This window comes from Morone saxatilis, unplaced genomic scaffold (assembly GCF_004916995.1).
Source record: "Morone saxatilis isolate NCDOM2014 unplaced genomic scaffold, NCSU_SB_2.0 Contig19, whole genome shotgun sequence".
Taxonomy (NCBI): Eukaryota; Metazoa; Chordata; class Actinopteri; family Moronidae; genus Morone; species Morone saxatilis.
The window spans coordinates 8,282,415-8,300,732 of NW_023339751.1; the positions used below are offsets into that span (position 1 = coordinate 8,282,415).

Here is an 18,318-nt window from a genome sequence, read left to right on the forward strand (position 1 = left end):
GACAATATGGTACAACTGTTTCATGTTTGCAGGAGACATGATCATTTTTTTTGCTGTGTGTTGGAAAAAAAAATCACATAGGGAGTTATGATAAATAACCCTCCTTATGAACTTATGTCTTCTTCATATTTTAACAGCAAACACTTTGCATCTTTGCATATGTCACACCTTTGACAGCACTCCCCTAAAGGATGAATTTCTCTGAAACTCACAGAAACTAACCTCCCCCCACTCACTTACACACACACACATCAATCATTGGCAACTATTAATACAGATTTAGCTGTTGAAACTGGTATAAAGTTGGATGTAGGGCTAATTTTGAAAGGAAAATGTGTCCAATAGTAGCGCGTCATTGTGCAAATGGTTAACTTTTACATGATGGCTTTACTTACAAATTGCTGTGGTGTTACTATATATACAGTTCAGATGTTTTAACCTGAAATTCTTTCAGCCAATATTTCAAAGAAACCATAGTGATTTAATTATTTTTCCCTTTAAGTTGACTCATAACTTCAATGGGAACAAATAATGTTTCACTTTCTCACTGGCAAGCATTTCATCTGGATTATCATTCTCATTTCAAAAATAAACTCTTTAAATGTTCTGTAAAGAGAATTAAGTACAAAGAAAGCACTTTCCCTCACTTTGTAATCAGGTTAGGTCATGGCAGCTGAAACTGTTGCTTACCTTGGCACCAGGTAGCCCTTCAAGCCCGGGTAATCCCATGGCCCCTGGTTCCCCCTGTGAGAGAAAAACACACCACCTGCTGTGTCAAGACAAAAAAGTCACTTCTGATGTAGACTAAAGTTTGTTGGTTCACCCTTTCTGCAACAAAGAATTATGCTATTTTTGTCTACACAGTCCTTAATAGGAGGACAAGTGAGGTGATGAGCTACCAGAATGTAAAAAGTGTCATTATAAGGCTGTCAGTAAACATTAGGCATGAACAAGCAAATACAGATGAAAGCTACATGAAGGCGAGTAAATTAAATTCTGCAGAATCCAAGATTTCACACATTTCCATCTCCCTTCTTGATATTCTCGGTCAGGTATTAGTACAGCCCTTCATGTGTCAATATGAAGATAATCCTAAGAGGACAATACTTCAACCTGAGCGTATTATATTATATGATCTATGACACGTGCTGTCACACCTTGTGGGCTACAGATGGGATAGAAAAAGAGCCCCATTTGACAAGCACAATCAGACTTGCTTTCTGCACTAAAAATAGAGACCCATTCCCAGTGCTTGAGCAAGTGATGGCCTCTATCTACCTCATCTTGCTCGGGCTGCCACAGAGAAATGCCATTACACAGAATAGAGGGGCAACCGGTATTGACATAGACGGATTGTGCAGGTAATTGTCACACATGTAGATTGTCATGAATAAGCGAGTGCGGCTAAGGGGAGAGTGGGCCAGCCAGAGGATCAGCTGTGAGACGGATTGGGGCAATTCCACCACAGCACTGGAGCTGCTCACACAATTTATTAAAATGTCAAATTAGCATCCTGGTGAAAAATCACTGTGCAACAAAACAATAAAAAATGCAATTGGCCCCGTGGGAATAAAGAATTCAAGTTGATGGCAGAAGCGTGGAATTGTTTCCACGTCTGTGTGGATTGTTTTCGGGCATCAGTATGGGGGGAGGAGGCAGAGAGAGTTCATAGGTTCCCACTGGCAAGACAATATGGTAAAACTGTTTCATATTTGCAGGAGACATGATCATTTTTTTTGCTGTGTGTTGGAGTTCTACTGATAGTGGTTAAGTGCTGAGGCTTGAGGGTGTATTGACTTATGTTGTAGAGGACCACAGAGACAATGATAGAAAGCAACTGGGAACTATCCTTCTCTATTTTTTGGACAGGACAGAAAATAGACAAATATTTGATAAAAAATATATTCCAGAATGAAAAGCTTCAACTCACAGGGGGTCCTTCATCTCCTTTGGGACCCTTAAAAGAGAGAGAAAAACACAGATCAATCCCATGAAGGCGACAACCTCTACCACACAAATCATAAATATAGTCCAACATGACATGTGGCTACTCCATGTTATTGTCAATAAAATGAATGGTATTCATTATTGCTTCTCTTTTCTCGCGATTTCGATCTGTAAATCATGCTTACATCGTGTTATATGTAACTGTAGTCTTTAAAAAGCAAGATTGAAAATGATCAGGATCATATAATCCAGTATGGTTATAACACATGCTTTCTAAACACTGGCCATGCATGTTTAAATGTCCAGTAAAGCATTTCAGCGTTTTTACACACTAAACACAAACAAGGAATAATTGATAAATTGGGCCCCTTGTCTCTCTTAACACTGATGAAGATGCTCTCTCATTGATTCCTCCAGATGAGCTGTTGGGCTGTGATGGATGCAGTACAGGGAAAAGCATCCTCGAGATTTAGCTGTGGTTCATGGGCATTGTGCACTGGGGATATTGGAGTGTCTATTTTATGTCACCATCTTTAGTGTTCGTTGTGGTGGATGGATCCCTGCAAGGCCTGTGAGTGAATGTCTCCTAGGACTAGACCAGATTACAAACTGTCTGATAAGGGGTAGCAGGGGGAGCTGATAAGCAGATCGGGTCACTTCATCTTGGCACCGTGCAGAGCAACTGAACTTCCAAGTCCATTTTGCATATCAGTGATGTTGTGTGTCCTGGGGAGGGTTCAGAGACACCTGTTTGAGAGTCAGGAAGCCTCTTGGCCTTCACCAACCACCATCTCTCAATGAGCATGACTGACTGTGGCCTCTGAAGCCGAGATAACACTGGTCAGCTTATTTGTTATTCAGCTCTCCCAGGTTCTGCGCCTCATACAGTATCAACAAGCCTGTGTGCAATTGTTTCTCCACAGCACACTGTAAAGGATTTGCTTCAGGCATAACAATCATTATGCTTACCGGCGCACCAGGAGCTCCAGGGGGTCCTAAAATAGCTCCACCACTCTGAAAAGACATGTTCTTATGTTATGACTGTATATTTGACAATATAGGTCAATCACTTTAACCACAAGAACAGATTCTTCCCTGGAAATATGATTGAAGGCAATGTATTCAATGCATCACAATGACATTATCACTGAGTTAAAGTCTTTTGTAAAGCCTCTACCTGCAGCTTGTACAGACTGCTCATCCCCGTGGTCTCCACATACGGTACACCCTAAAACACAATCAAAAGTAAATCACTGTTCTGTGAGTTGTAGGCACCAAGAGTCTTCACAGAAAACTGTACAGTAGGTCTGGAGCAGTTATACACTGTTAAGCCCTTAAAAGCTACATGACAGAGATCAATAGCTCATTTGGTGATTACACAAAGAGAGGGGAAGAGAGTGTGAGAGAGTGAGAAGTGAAAAGAACAAGGAAAAACAGAGAATAGTAGACTTAGTCATCCTTGAGCCAGTGGCAATTCAAAAAACAAGAGTATCTCAGAAATACGAAAGAGCACGCTGATTAAAAGAGATTCGGGTATGAGAACTAGGTAATCTAGACTTCTTGGGTAGTATTAGAGCATAAAAGAATGTTTTTCCCATGATAGATTGGTAGAGGGCAACTATTGTAAATGTAGAAGGAGTCAAGGTTCTCATTTAGAAGCAAGCGGACGCCTGTGCCCTTTTCAGGCCACTGAGCCATCCCCTGTCCTCCCAGACTGCAGTTTATGAGACCAGGGTGTGGGGGGGCACGGCAGGTTCAAGGGGACAGCTGATGAATTATAGATTTGCCTTTGGAAGTGCTTACTCACTGGCCTTTTAAAGGGAGGGACCATGATTCAATGCCAGTGAGCAGGTCACCACAATTTCATCATATTTGTACTTGTTTGTCAGTTATGTTTTTCTTCTTACACTAAATACTGTTAGACTGAGCAAAATATAAGTGCACTGATTGCCATTTGAGTACGAAGAGCTGCCAAGGAAAGCTTTTGGCTGTAACCTTTACTTGATCGTGGGAAAAGAAGATCTTTGGATAGTGCTGATAAAAGCAAGAAAAAAAGTGTTTATTTTTTCAATGTGTTCAAGAGTGTTGAATAGAAGTCAGTAACCTTGGTTTGAATGAAGAAAATCAGTTTGTGTAACAAAATAACTTGCAACATATACAGTGTACATATAGAACCTAAGACCCTGACAGCGGTTTTGAGGCTTTTGAGACATCATCTGGCTCTTGTTGAGGCAGGAGGAACTTACCGGAGGTCCTGGAAGCCCTGGTCTGCCCGGTGGTCCTTCATTTCCCTGCCAAACACAAACCAGAGGAATTCTAAAACATGTCTGTGAAAAAGGAAATGTTTATCAAGCACAGGCCCATGCTAATGTAATCCACTGATATGGAACCTCATTTGCCAACCCTGAGAAAAAAAAATCAAAGATTTCTTTAAGAGATATGGTTTCCTACACTTTCATGTTATCTTTATCATCTTTATTACAGGACCTGGAGTCATTTGGTTTTTGTATTTTACCAATCTATCTTCAAAATTTATGATAAAACTACATTTCATGGGGAAAAAGTGTGAAAGTTATTTATACTCCCAGTTAAATCCATTTATTTATTACAACCTTTGAGCCATGGTATTCAGCTAAACATAGCTCAATACTTTGCATGGAAATAGCAAACATAGAGTCATAAGTTCGATTAACTCACACAGTGTGCACATTCATCCACTGTATGCTGTAAATAAAACCCAGGAAGGGATAAGCACTGTCTACATTATATAGAAAATTGCTTAAGTAATAAAACACCTTACTTTTTCTCCTTTTCCACCTGGTTGGCCCAATGGCCCGGGTCTACCCATAAGCCCCTGCAAACAGAACAGCATCCTTATAGTGAAATCTGTCCTCATAAAATAAACCCATGTTGCGATAAAGTAGAGCTGTTAGCATAAAAAGGAACTTTGTGTTCTAAAAAATCAAAGAGTATAATATCAATATCATTCTGTATAATATCAGACCACATGAAGGGCAGGCTTCTTACCGGGGACCCTGTACGACCAGTCACACCAGGAAGTCCTGGTACTCCTACAGGGCCCTGAAGGAGACAAAATGGATCATCAGTAATTACAGTGAGTCCATTTGTAATACTTCCATCTATGAGAGATGGAAATAGGTGATGTGAGCATTACCTAGGCAGGTACTCCAAGGAGTAAGGTGTAATTTATTGGTCTTATTAAACCTGTTTTCTTGATGCCTGGAGTGGTTTTCCAGAAATCCATTAGCAACAACAAGCACAGATGAAATAATACAGCACATAGAGCTTGCAACTCTACTCTAGAGGATGAATTAGAAAGCTATTCACTGCAATGACTACTGGGATTATGTTCATATTTTCTTATCTTCATAGGATCATTGAATATGCACAAACTGTGAAACATTTCAACATGCAGCATCTTTATTAACTAGTTTATGTAAGACATTTCTGTGCTGTTTGTTGTACATTAGAGCTATAAAACATGTTTTTATTGAGCCTATAAAACCTAGAAACAAGTGTGCCTGTTAGCGAAAATCTCCTGCCATTGCAGTTCAATGCTGAAAGTTGACCTATGAAATGCTTCTCAGTTCGTGCTTTGTTTTTTAATTAGCACACACAAACATGCAGGGCAGGATACATTCTTTATAAAGTAGCTCCTCAGAGTGCAAAAGATAGGGCATAGTACACGCAGCACTGTGGATAGCTTTTGATAACTTCTTTTGTTAATGGACTTTTAGAGTAGACAGATTTTCAGATCAGGGAAGACATTACAATATATTTACATTCTTTTGAAAAACCTACCTCTCAATGTCACAGTGTCTTCCAGATGGTTAGATAACTACTGGATTAATTTGTTTAGATTAAACTCACCTCATCACCTTTATCTCCTGTAGGGCCTGGGAATCCTCTCTCTCCTTTTACTCCCTGCAGGAGAGAGAGGTAAAAATGAATGTTTTTCCACCAAACATGAAAAGGCCTAAAACTAAAGGCTGATGGGTGTAAACTTCAAACTGCCTCTTCCTCTCTTACAGCACACGACTTAAAATCACCTAGCCTGTTTCACCATGGTACAAGACTGTATCCATAGCAACAACATCCACAGCGAGCACATACAGTAAGAGAGTACAGAATAATATGGGTTGTGGAACAGCTGGTTAGGCTTCCAGAGATAATCCTAAAGGCAATTTATGAAAAGCGTTTGTCAATGTAAATCCCTATATACTAGATTAAACACATTTTAAATAAACAATATCATTAAATGAGGCTGTTAGTTTTACAGACTCTTTGTCATCTGAGAAGTTGAATAATTCATTTAGATCCCCAAAACAATAACATAATAAAAAATGTGTTTTATTATGTACTGAGTATATTTACGCCTGACATTTCCTCGCCTACCTTTGGGCCTTCTTTCCCAGGGTTACCCATAGGACCTCTTACACCTGGATCCCCCTGTTTAGGTTAGAAATACACAATGAATATGGGTGTAAGCAGACATGCACTCAACGTATTTAATAGGCAACCCCAAGAGGAAATTCAACAAGTGTCATGTAATGCACAGCATCATGGTCAGATAAACATGTTTACAGTGTTGGTTCCAAATTGCCTGTCATGTTTTCGACTCGCTTGTACCTTTTCTCCCACCAGGCCTTCTACTCCTTGTGCTCCAGGGGACCCCTTCTCTCCTTTCTGCCCAGGAAGCCCTGGGATTTTCGTCTGGCACACACTGCAGGCATTCTGCCAGCACAGGCAAAGCAGGAAGGGAAAGTGGTGGCACAGATAAGATTTCATCAAGCTGAGCTGGAGCACTGCATTTTCGCCCTTTATTATGTCACATCCCCTGGGTGGAGGACAAGACCCCAACTGACACAAAGTGTTCTCTAAATGTCTGCAGAGCAGAAATAGTGTGAACCCACCAATAGTGTCTCTCATCTAGGAGAGTGGTGAACTTTGTCAAACTCATTGACTGTGACATTTAGGTGTGAATTTTAAATATCATTGTCCCCAATTCAGTCTAGATATAGGCACTGTACCTTCCAGGAAATAGGTAGGTGGGTGCTCTAAGTTGGAGAGAAGCATTAGAAATAGGTATAGTGCACCATTAAAAAGCAGCATTAAATCTGAGTAAAATACAAAATGGAAAATAATCTGTACATCCTTGTCATCTAATTATCTTCCAAGAGTCCAAATAAATCTACTCAATTAAACAAAATAAAAAGAATTATCGTTGCTGAGATGAATGAAAAGACCGAAATAAATATTAAATGTGTCTAGTCATTTTCTGTAGGTTCCATCAAGGTGTTGAAAGTACTAATTAGAGTGCCACTAACCAACTCTGTTGAAGGCTGTAATAATAATAATAATCTTTATTTATAGGGAAATTTTGAAAATGCACGTTATGAAGTGCTTCACAAAGGCAGCAAAATAAAACAGACAAGTCATAAAATAGTAGCCCAATTTAACAGAGCACTTAATGGAGAAAATAAGTCTAATAAGACACAGAAGTAAGGGGTGACAAAAAATTATAAGACTGCTGGCATACAGCTCAATCTGTCAATGATTAGTCAAGCAAAGGCATTATATTTATTATCAGAGTTGACGTGCATTAAGTATTAACAACTGAAAAGCTTTATTTGGCGAAGTGCTGTCCTGCAGGTATTATAATTAAGTAATGTTACTAATCTGCTTTAATTGAAAGAAAAAAAAGAAAAAATCTGTCATTTCCATATAGAAAATGCTCATTTTGAAAGGTAACAGCCACAAAAGAAGGATTTAATCTCCCTTTTCACTCTGTGATCTCAGATAATAATGTGTTTCACAATATGTTTGGTCTTGCGGTCCCAGTGCAAATTCTGCGTTTGTTCAGAAAAGGGACCCAGAATGCTGTTTGTACCAACTGATGGAAAAAGGAACTCAAAATAACACAGTTTGAGTAAATAAAGATACAAGCTGCACGTCTGGTGGTTTTTGGGACCAGACTTGTGAAATTTAGTGTTTTAGCATTCTCACCAAATGCTTCAATGTTTTGTAACTGGGGGTGAAGGTTTAAGTGACATGGGAAATCTACCAGAGGAAATTAAATTAAGCCAGTTTAGAGGTAAAAGAAGTGAGAGCTATTCTCAAAGGCTTTTCTTATTTGGGTTTTTTTGGTTTTGCATGGGATCTGAAATGTACAGAATAGCATGTTTAAAACTGCGATGCATACCAGGTTTCACAGTGGTTGATCAAACACAGGATGATATTTCTATATTCCATTATCTGTATTGAAAGGCTGTATTAAACACCCGTGGTGAATGAGTAAGCCAGGCCTTCTGGTGAGATTATTTGAATATATTTCCAGCAGATACTTCTCCCAGTCATCCTGATGGAGGCACTCGAGGGCTTTTACTAGCTCTCTTAGCTGATAGCATCCATATGTTAAAAGAATAGCACCCTTTGAAATGAACAAATATTGATCATTATTAAACACAAACCCAGGGACCCCTTTGCATGTTACTGTGCGAAAAGCTTGTGAAAAGCTGCAATTATCATTAACTATGAAGATAAAATACCTTGAGTAAAGCACCCATGTCTCCAACAATTGGCAGGGCAGTCTGTCAAAAAAGGAAGAAAGTACAATCCATGAGACATTTCTACAGTCTAACAAATCTTCTTATGTTTTGGAAATATTTTGCTGCTGTTTGTTTGGTGGAACTGCATCTTGTAAATTGCTCAAAACATCAATTTATAAGATCATCGTAAATGCCTTTAAGGAATGTGACTTCACTCCAGAACATTTTTAACAAATTTCTGTTTCACTGTTTCATTTTCAGTTTTTATCTGCAACGCTTGAGGAAACGATTTAATAACTTTGTTGCTGGAAGTCAGAATCCTCGCATCTTTAAAATGCTGTTGTTCTCTGGAGTTGAGAAAAAGGGTTTGAATTGTAGTCCATGTATTTTTTTTAAACGGACAATAAGTAGTTTTCCTGGCTCTTTACAACATACTGTATGAATATAAAATACACTACGGCTACAACTACAGTAAATGTTCCTTATTCTAAACACATAAAGACACAAGACATGAAAACATGTGCTAACAACAGGGTGCTGCCAATTTGTCGTAAATGGCAACATCTTCCTGAAAGTGATGTTGGTTAGTGAACAGCAGGAATAGCTGCTAATTATCCGCAAACTTGAGCTGCTCTCTGAATACTGACTTTGAATTTAAGGTGAGCTCAGTAGTTTTCAATGCAGACCAGGGGTGTGAACTACAAAAATAAAATAAATTTTTGGATTTGCTTTGTTTTTTTACTTACTGGTTCACCTGGGGGTCCAGCAGGGCCTGGGGGGCCTGGTCTACCAGGGGGTCCCTTTAATTGAGACAAAGAAAGGAGTTAAAATCCTCCTGGCTACGACATCAAGCAGACATGTAAGGCTATAACTCCGCTTTCACACCCATCTCAGTTGGTGGGGATTTGTGTCCAGGAGCTGTGATACATTGTAGTTGCTCATCCACAGTGGGTAGCTGACATTTTTTTATGCTACCAGACGTCTTTTATGTGCAAGGGAATAAATAAGTGGAAGGGCAGACTGATCACACTCACCTCTCGTCCTGGATGGCCACCAGGGCCAGTAAAACCTGGGGGTCCTTGAGGGCCCTGAAAAAAAAACCCAGGCACTCCAATGATTTTAACATTCTTGCTTTAAACAGCCAGCTAGCAAGTGACAAACACTGCAGAGTGTTGTTTGCATTGTAAAATAATTGGAAGATCGCTGGTCACAGCCCCAAAGAGGCGAAAATCAGCGAAAATATACTTGAACATGCTGTTTGTGTGTTGTGGACCCAGAGAATTTTCCACAAACCTGGCTTCCTGGCTTTCCTGTAAGTCCCATGGGGCCCTAAGAACACATCACACATCTTGTTAACACCATCTGCCCTCTAGCACCCAGGATCCAATAAAGGAATTGTGTTAGACACCTTTTGCTCTATTGATTCTCTGTCTCCAACAATCCTGTATTTCAAAAATGAAAGCAGACTCACTCACAATCAAATCTGTGAGGTTCAAACTATCGGTGCAGAGCGTATGTGATGAAGGCAGAGTGCAATACGCCAGAACCTCACAGTAATGATCAGTGATTTCATCTACGAGTCTATTTAATGAACACTAATCTTAATATTTAGAAAGGATCTCTTTCTTTCAATGCCTAAAGACAATTGTCTGAAGATATCATAGTTTGAACAAAATAATGAATGTTGGAGACACAGACCAATCAATACAACATCATACTCACAGCCGGGCCTATGACACTCTCTCCAGGTTCGCCTTTTTCACCATGGTCTCCTGGCAATCCCGGGACACCTCTCTCACCCTGAAAAAAAGACAAGAGAGCAGTCAGTGGGGTTTCAGTGATAGTGAAACCAGAAGTCATGGGGAGCGGCTGCACTGCATGATCATTAAGCATTCAGACTCTGCCGGAACTCATTTTCCCTTTATGTTTTGCCTTTAGCTTCAAGGGAAAGAAACACAACTATGTTCAAGGCCAATGCATGCACATGTTCATTATCTACTTTATTTGAACTTATGCTTGTGTTTTGAACCACAGTATAATCAAATGTACTGTTGACATGACAACACCTTTGATAATAGGGGAATCTTTAGTGCAGTATTTTCAAAATTTGCTGCTAAACTCAGTATAATATTGTCAGAAAACCATTGAGCTATTTGAGTGGTATTATCTACTTGAGTGATTCCTAACCAGGGGTACATTATGGATATATGGTTAAGGTAGATATTTAAAAGTAATGGATAAAAAGTTGAAATACAGCAGTTAGCTTAAAGTGATGGATAAACAAATGCAAACTTGTCCAAACCACCTACACTGACTTACTGTAGGCTAACAATATCCACTTTTATACAATTAATAGTCTTAAAGGTCCAGTGTGTAACATTAAGAAGGATCTATTGGAAAATGGAATATAATATTCATATAGTCACCTGAAAATAAGAATTGTTGTGTTTTTGTTGCTGTGGAATGAGCCGTTTTGATCTATCTTTATCTTTTTAACAAGTCCTCTTCCACATGTTTCTACAGTAGCCCAGAAATAGAAAGCTAGATAGAGGCTTGGAAGGCTAAGCTGTATTCAAATGGTTGCAGTCTACAACTTCAACGCAAGATGTCACTAATTCCTACACACTGGACCTTTAAATAACATTCAGTTTAAAGTGATTTAAAATGAACATATTTGGAACATGTCGGGTGGTGTTGATGAAGGAGCTGGAGTTCATCTAACAGGACTGTGGAGGTAAGTCTGACAAAAACAACACTGATTTATCTTCTTAAAATAAAACATATCGCTGATATATCTGCAGAAGTTAACATAGTGGGCTGTATAGATGGTTGGGTTGGCAATGCTCCAACACCACAGTGCTTCCTACCTTGGGCCCGCGAGACCCTCTAGTTAGAGACAATCCATCGCCCTACAAAACAACAGGAAGAAGACATCAGAGTAGGGATTCACTGCACATTCATCAGCAATTCACTTTGATACCTAAGGTGCAACAAAAAAAAAAAGGTTTTCTTGTGCTGGAATTTAAACAGGAACATTGAATCTGTATGTGCTACGGTCCACAGTGCAAATACTGAATGAATACAGCATTGCATTATGAGCTCCTGTTCAATACTGATTACAACATTTCTAATAGTTTCTATGTACAGACGCAGACTGATAATGCCATGCCACGGAGAAAAACCTTGATTGGAATCGAGGCTACTGTAAGCATTATTTACTGTGCAGTTCAGATGAGACATTGATTTCTGTGGTCAGCATGTATTAGTGTTACAAGTCCTACATTGCACAATGTAAATTAGCTGTGCACAAGTTGGATTTGAACTAACACAGCATTTCTACAGTTTTAAAGGAGAAATGTACCAATTCACTCAAACATAAAAGAGAGAAAAGTTTGAAAAGAACAGAACTTTTTGAGACAAATACTATGATCCCAAGACTGCATTTTCTACTTTTTAAAAACCAATGGGAGATTGCTAATCTATGCAAAAAATAAACGTTAAAAGAAACAAAGAGTGAATTGTTCATTATTCAAAGGCAAAATCAATAAAGTGAGATTAGCTACTCGAGCAGGCTGACTCATTAAAGATGCTCAGACCATCTGCATTGAGTTCTGTTTATTGCTTTTTTCCTTGTCTTTGTCTTACATAACAAAGACCATAAAATGTTGAGAATCCATTTACCTCCAATGCCTTAAGACAGAGATGACATTCGTAAAAAGACTTTGCAGGATCTATGCAAAAGGATGGCCACTACAATAGAAATCTCACTTTGTTTAGCTTTTGAACTATGAGGTCACTGGCCTGCTGTAAACATCTCCCCTTGACACTTACACGCACACATATAGCCCTTTTTTCCAATCATACTTCAATTTTCACAGTGCTGGAGTACATTAAAGAGGTTTAAATACTTCTGCCTGAGTGCAATCTTTCCCTTATTACTCTGCTCAACTGAACACAGTACCCCCTTGCTTGATGAGTAGGCCTGCTGTCAGGCTTAATGTTCAGTGCCGCATTCCCACACACAAACAAACACGATTGTTTAAAGCCGTATAGCACTTGCCGGTGATTAAGGAGTGCAAGTGCCGTCAACCAGGACTGAGGCCTTGGCTGCACATGCACCGCCTTTTTGGTGAAGCTGTAATGAACATTTCTATATGCAAAGCCATGTCCATAAAAGAGAGTGCTTCAACGGCTATAAGCTCCAAAATGGGAGGATAGGTGATTACCAAGTGCTGGGGTTATCCAGTGGTGGATCACTTAATGGTATTGCATCTCCATAATGTCATGGCAGATACACAGCTGAAGAAGCTAGTTTCCTTTAACGTATCTCCTGCTGTTCCAGGTGTTTGCAGATGATCTGCTTTGTTAATTTTCCTTTGTTGTTTTCCTGTTTCGACACTAACAGTTTCTACTCCAGCCATTACCCAAGGACCAAAGCCAACAAGGTCAGATGAAAGTGACTGTCTAAACTCGATATGGTACCTACCACATATCCACCTCCAGGCTCTCCAGGCTCACCCTTAGGACCTGGAGGTCCCTGTAGCCCAATCACTCCACCAGTGTCCCCCTACAGATAGAATGACAGACAGTAATCAGATGCTGAATGAAAGACGCAAAATGTCAGACTGGCTCTGTCATCTCAACAATGCAAAGGATGTGAGGTTTTACACACAGGGAGGAGAACAAGGAAGAGTCTGGATGATAAAGCGGGGGCAGACAACATTTACCAGGATAATTTTGCATATCAATAAATGCACAGCTTCTGGCACTACTGCATGGACCCTTACAAAACCATCAAGTTTGTCGGTTGGAAATTAATGGAAACAGCAGTGACTGCTTTCTGACCCAAATATATTTGGTGACTCTTGTCATAGATACAATTTAATTTAAATGTTTTTAATGCTCTACCAAAAGAAGACATTTTGTTTATTTCTTATCTACCACCAAATGTGGAAAAAACCTTTTAGTGCCCTGTCTTTTGGAAACAGTAGCAATGTGGTTCCATATATGGCAGTGTTGGTGGGTTAGTCTGCTGCTTTAGTCTAAGCTGTAAAATCTCAAAACCTATTGGATGTATTGTCACAAAATTTGGGAAAAAGGATGGATCCTACTGACTTTCCCTCTACTGGCACCATTAGTATACTTTAGTTTGTGACCAAATGGCCTCAAAGATAATGACCATCAGCCTCAGCTGTACATTGCTAATTAGCAAATGTTAGCGAGCTAACACACTAAACAAGATGGTGACGATGGTATTATTCCCTGCAAAAAATCAGCATGTTAGCATTGCCACTGTAGCCTTTAACTAAAAGCACCAGTGTGCCAAAGAACAGCCTCACAGGGCTGTTAGGGTGCCTGTAGACTTCCAGTCTTGTTCTGCTTGTTTTTTCATGGGCAAGAAATAGTCTGGCACATAACCCCCAACAAAAACCCAACTTGTTGTTTTAACACTTCAGTTTTTGTATGGATCAAACAAACAAGCTACACTGTGTTAGTTACTGAGCTTTAGAGGTGCTGTTAGGGAGATTTATTTTGCGTAACCACAGAGCAAGTCTAAAGGCTCCGCTCCTGCTCCCAGTCTTTATGCTAAGCTAAGCTAATTGTCTCCTTGCGCTGGCTTCATATTTAGCGTACAGATTTATTCATGGACTACCACATGAATGTACAACCAGAACTGCCTCTTGCATCAGTACAGCAAAGATGACAAAGGAGGATTATAAATGTGAATGGATGCAGGAGGCTTAAGCACTTTAGGTTTATGTCTCTGCCCTGGAGTGTAACAGAATGACTCCAGTGGGTGGGGAGTCTTTGAGTACAGCTTCGTTTATTTTGACAAGTGACAAACCCCATCAAATATGCATGTCAACTGCGCAGTTTTCTACTTTCAGCACAGTATTTGGAACAAGTCCCCCCCAAAAATTTGTGTACAAATAACAGACTAGTCAGAGGCATCAAAGGCAAAAACACAAAGTTACAACATGATTGAGGATGGCATGCAGGGCGAATAATCTGAAAGGTGTCTTCACAAGTTGTCTAGCATGTTCAACCTGTGATAAAACATCATAGCTTCATATTTTTCTTTGAGGTGAGAACTTGATTTGAAGTTTACTTACCTTTTCTCCTTTTAGGCCATCTTTCCCTCGCTCCCCTGGCGAGCCCTGTAAATAGTGGTGAAAAGAGACACATCTATCACCAGGCCTTCATCTCCTCACACACATTTATCTCCTCCTCCTCACTGCTTCAGCGGGCTGCCGTGTTCCAACATAATTTCCCTTAGCCAGGATTTATGAAATGCCTCTTTTCCCTCCCTGCTTTTGAGTAAAGACAGATGCTCATTACCGAAGCAGGTGTGGAGAACAGATTGGGCCTCTGCCTCCGTTCCTGGCATAAAGCGCATAGATTTGCCTCTTTCCACTAATTAATTCTTAAATTTGATTACTGATCGTCTGTGTAAAAATTCTGGACTTTTCTTCCTATTTCCTCTCTGTCTCTGCCTGTTGACGTTTATCTGTTTATCTCTCTTTCAATTTGGCAGACTGAGTTAGAGAGTAGAGGATATGCAAGGTGATATAAAAGGCAATGAGAGAAAGGAAGGCTTGACATGAAGTGCTAGTGTCTAGTGCCAATATACTTACTGGCTCGCCTGGGAGTCCTGGGTGTCCAGGCAGGCCTTGCTTCCCCTGGCAAAACACAAAGGAAAACCAATACTTTGGGCTATTTTTCTCCCTTTGTTTGGTGACAAAATAGTCTGGGCTTTCGAATGTTATAGCCCATGCAGCTACATTGAAGACACCGACTTTCGAGAGCATTTCAAATAGCACTATTGTTTTAGTGCTGCCCCTAATGGCTTTTTAATAAACCACAGTTAGTTAATTACAGTAGGTTTGCATGCATGTTATTTCGAATAAAAGCTTATATCCGGGTCTTGCTGTTATTTAAGATCAGCTGTTTATATGCATTCCCCCTTTTGACTCATTATTGTCTTTGTATGCATGGATGAACTGAACGATCCACCTATTACCATGGAAACTGAGCTTAGGTTGAATGATAAGAACTGAGAAAAGTAGTATACAAGAATCAGCATCCTGGCTGCTCTTTATATACCCCTTTTCATGACTTGGATAAAACATATCACTGTGAGCGTTTTATAATATTGTCACGAACGTAATTCAAAGGAATACAAATTTCCTCAATGATTCATTTCAGTGTGTTTACAGTGAATGCATTTACAATACATAGATAAACTAAGCATTAGATTGTAAAAAGTGAAATATGTAATAATAAGTTTGCATTCAATTCCATATTCCAAAAACAAATAGTTACTTTGGTAATATTATAATTATTACCATGGAAACAAGACTTTCACCAACACTAGTTAAAGAAATGGTGTGAACATTGTCTTGAGCCAGTTGTTATGATCAAGTTCTGCAAGTAACATCAAATGATCTAAGATATTGGATCCAATTATTTTTAACACCTAAACTTAAGTAGCCTTCGTCTCACCGTATACAGGGCTCACCACTGTTTATAATCAGCAGGTTTTTAGACATCTCTGTTTGACCTCCTGTAAGTGGCACAGCAGATACGAGATAAACACAGTATAAGACTCACCTCTGGCCCTTGATCTCCCTTCAGCCCTGGCAGCCCTATGTTTCCCTGTTACATCACCAAAAAGGGCGAGGAAGAGTTAAGGGGTAGGCAAGAAAATGGTAGAGAAAAACATCAGAGTTTTAACTTGAGATTTTAGTTTTAGGCACAGCAACTCTAGAATATATACTGCTGAAAGAAAGCCTGTATATATTTGATTTCTTTCTCAATTCAGGATACTGTAGAACTGTAGGTTTGCCGGAGAGGCATAAAAGTCAACAACAGAAAGGAGTGAAGGTCTACTTCAGTCGCTACTAAAAGAGAATTACACTGGTGTGTCTAGAAATTTTATGCCCTCTGACAACAGCTCAAAAACACCTAAATGGATATCTACAGTATAATCTCTGGCATTTTGCAGGGCCATTGTCTAGCTCAAGATTTATAGTATGTGAAAGATTGTTTTTTTTTTCCTACAATAAAAACAACTGTTGCACAGACACTGTGGAAGGCTACACCAAGTGGTACTCAATGGACATAAAGGATGTATTTAAGCCTTATTTTGTTGACAGTGGATATCGATGGTCAAATTTAAGTTCAAGTGCTAAGTCTTCAACAACTTACCTTGAAGCCTTGTGGCCCTTGAGCTCCTCTCTCCCCCTGTAGAAAGTAAACCATAATTTCTCAAGACGTCCATAAAGAAAAAAGTAAGGCATTCCTCTGGCTGACTGGGGTAAGGTTTAAAAACATTTCCTCAAGGACCTTCATGAAGTTCACTTTCATGTTGTGTGAATGTTAAGAACGTGGAGTATTTATTTTGCCAAGTTTGCTTCCTTGTTGTGAGAATGTGAATATAATCAAAGCACCAACTTTTTCAAAAAAGAAAAATGTCACCTCTGAGATACCACATGTACCATATTTTGCCTCTATACCACTTACACTTATTATGGTCGTATGATGTGTTGTGATGCCTGCCATAATTCAGTATGTCTTTTCTCTTCACTTTTCTAACTTATTTTTCTTTATAATTTAAGTGTCTTTTGATGTTCGGTCAATAGCTGCGTGAATGGGGCTTTTTCAATCTGCTTGCCTCAAGTAAGATGCATCTGTTGTTTTTAGTTCCAAACAGTAATTGTACTCAAATGTATTCTGGGCTCCACCTCTGCAGAGCACAAAGACGGCGTTAAACTCTGAACAGCAGGTAAAGTTCAATTGTTCTTTCCGAAACCAAATGTCAGCGCTGCTTTTGTTAGAGTTACATAAGAAATATAAACATGTTTCATGCCGTAGTGTCAAATGTTGGATGCAATGTTTGAAAACTAATACTTTATACAATTTTCCTTTGGTTAAATTATCTTTACTGAAAAATAATATTGAGGGAAATGGTTACCTGGTCTCCCTTTTCTCCCTTTTGGGTCCTCTCCTTCATTTCATCCTCAAACACAAGAGAAAACAGAACATTTCAAAATCTGACTGAAGTATGCCTTGTGTACTATTTGAACAGCAACCACAGAAAAAAGATGCCATACATTAACATTTCAAGTTTTATGATGTGAACAGCTGCTTACAGTTCCAGAGAGCTGTCTTAATCCGTGAGCTGTCATCACCTAGAAGTAATGAAAAAGTGTTCGCTGAACAGTCTCCACTGATCTCGCAATTACAGCAAGTAAAAGACAGAAAAACACTCCTCTGAAATGTTGATTGTTTTTAAAGGCAATATACGGCAGAAGTAACAACAACTTCTTGATTCACAAACACATGTGCCCAACCTTGAACCTCATATTACCAATCTGAACCTAGGTTTGATTAGAAAAAAATGAAACACTATTTAGAGTGTTTTTCTTTTATATCTTCAGTAAAGCTCAGAAATCAAATGAAATGGAAGGACAAAGGTCAAGACCAACCAGCTAAGATGGACTAATTCCTGTAACTGCTTTGGGTAAAGAGGAGAAATGTCCACGATATCCCCAAATAAAGCAGCAATTCAAAGTGTTTCTACAGAGCTACTTGATCCTAAAATCATTATTTTTGCTGGTTACACATCTTACCAAAAACCTGATTTAGACCTGGCATTGCAGTACTTCAAATAATAATACAGGTATAAATACACACTAATTATTATATATTATTCAGTGGCAAAATGACTGACATAAGTGACCACACTGAACACAAATGGACATGCAAATATATTTAACTCCACAAATGTATAAAAAGAAAT

General features: G+C 39.2%; 1 protein-coding gene across 4 annotated transcripts in view; it reads right to left on the reverse strand.

The window, feature by feature from the left end:
• LOC118329797 (collagen alpha-1(XIX) chain) overlaps positions 1-18,318 on the reverse strand; it is a 95,087-nt gene that overhangs the window by 15,076 nt on the left and 61,693 nt on the right. For all 4 annotated transcript variants that reach the window (XR_004796798.1, XM_035664110.1, XM_035664109.1 and 1 more), the window contains 23 exons: positions 17,669-17,707; positions 17,491-17,535; positions 16,725-16,760; positions 16,128-16,172; positions 15,152-15,196; positions 14,630-14,674; positions 13,003-13,083; positions 11,384-11,425; positions 10,239-10,316; positions 9,810-9,845; positions 9,551-9,604; positions 9,263-9,316; positions 8,517-8,558; positions 6,598-6,702; positions 6,364-6,417; positions 5,839-5,892; positions 4,975-5,028; positions 4,748-4,801; positions 4,194-4,238; positions 3,125-3,175; positions 2,917-2,961; positions 1,931-1,957; positions 691-744 (listed from right to left, as the gene is read on the reverse strand). Coding sequence is in view for 3 of the 4 variants with exons in the window: in XM_035664110.1 (XP_035520003.1) it covers positions 691-744; positions 1,931-1,957; positions 2,917-2,961; positions 3,125-3,175; positions 4,194-4,238; positions 4,748-4,801; positions 4,975-5,028; positions 5,839-5,892; positions 6,364-6,417; positions 6,598-6,702; positions 8,517-8,558; positions 9,263-9,316; positions 9,551-9,604; positions 9,810-9,845; positions 10,239-10,316; positions 11,384-11,425; positions 13,003-13,083; positions 14,630-14,674; positions 15,152-15,196; positions 16,128-16,172; positions 16,725-16,760; positions 17,491-17,535; positions 17,669-17,707 (1,185 nt within the window). In the remaining variant the exon portion in view is untranslated. The remainder of the gene's footprint in view (positions 1-690; positions 745-1,930; positions 1,958-2,916; positions 2,962-3,124; positions 3,176-4,193; positions 4,239-4,747; positions 4,802-4,974; positions 5,029-5,838; positions 5,893-6,363; positions 6,418-6,597; positions 6,703-8,516; positions 8,559-9,262; positions 9,317-9,550; positions 9,605-9,809; positions 9,846-10,238; positions 10,317-11,383; positions 11,426-13,002; positions 13,084-14,629; positions 14,675-15,151; positions 15,197-16,127; positions 16,173-16,724; positions 16,761-17,490; positions 17,536-17,668; positions 17,708-18,318) is intronic.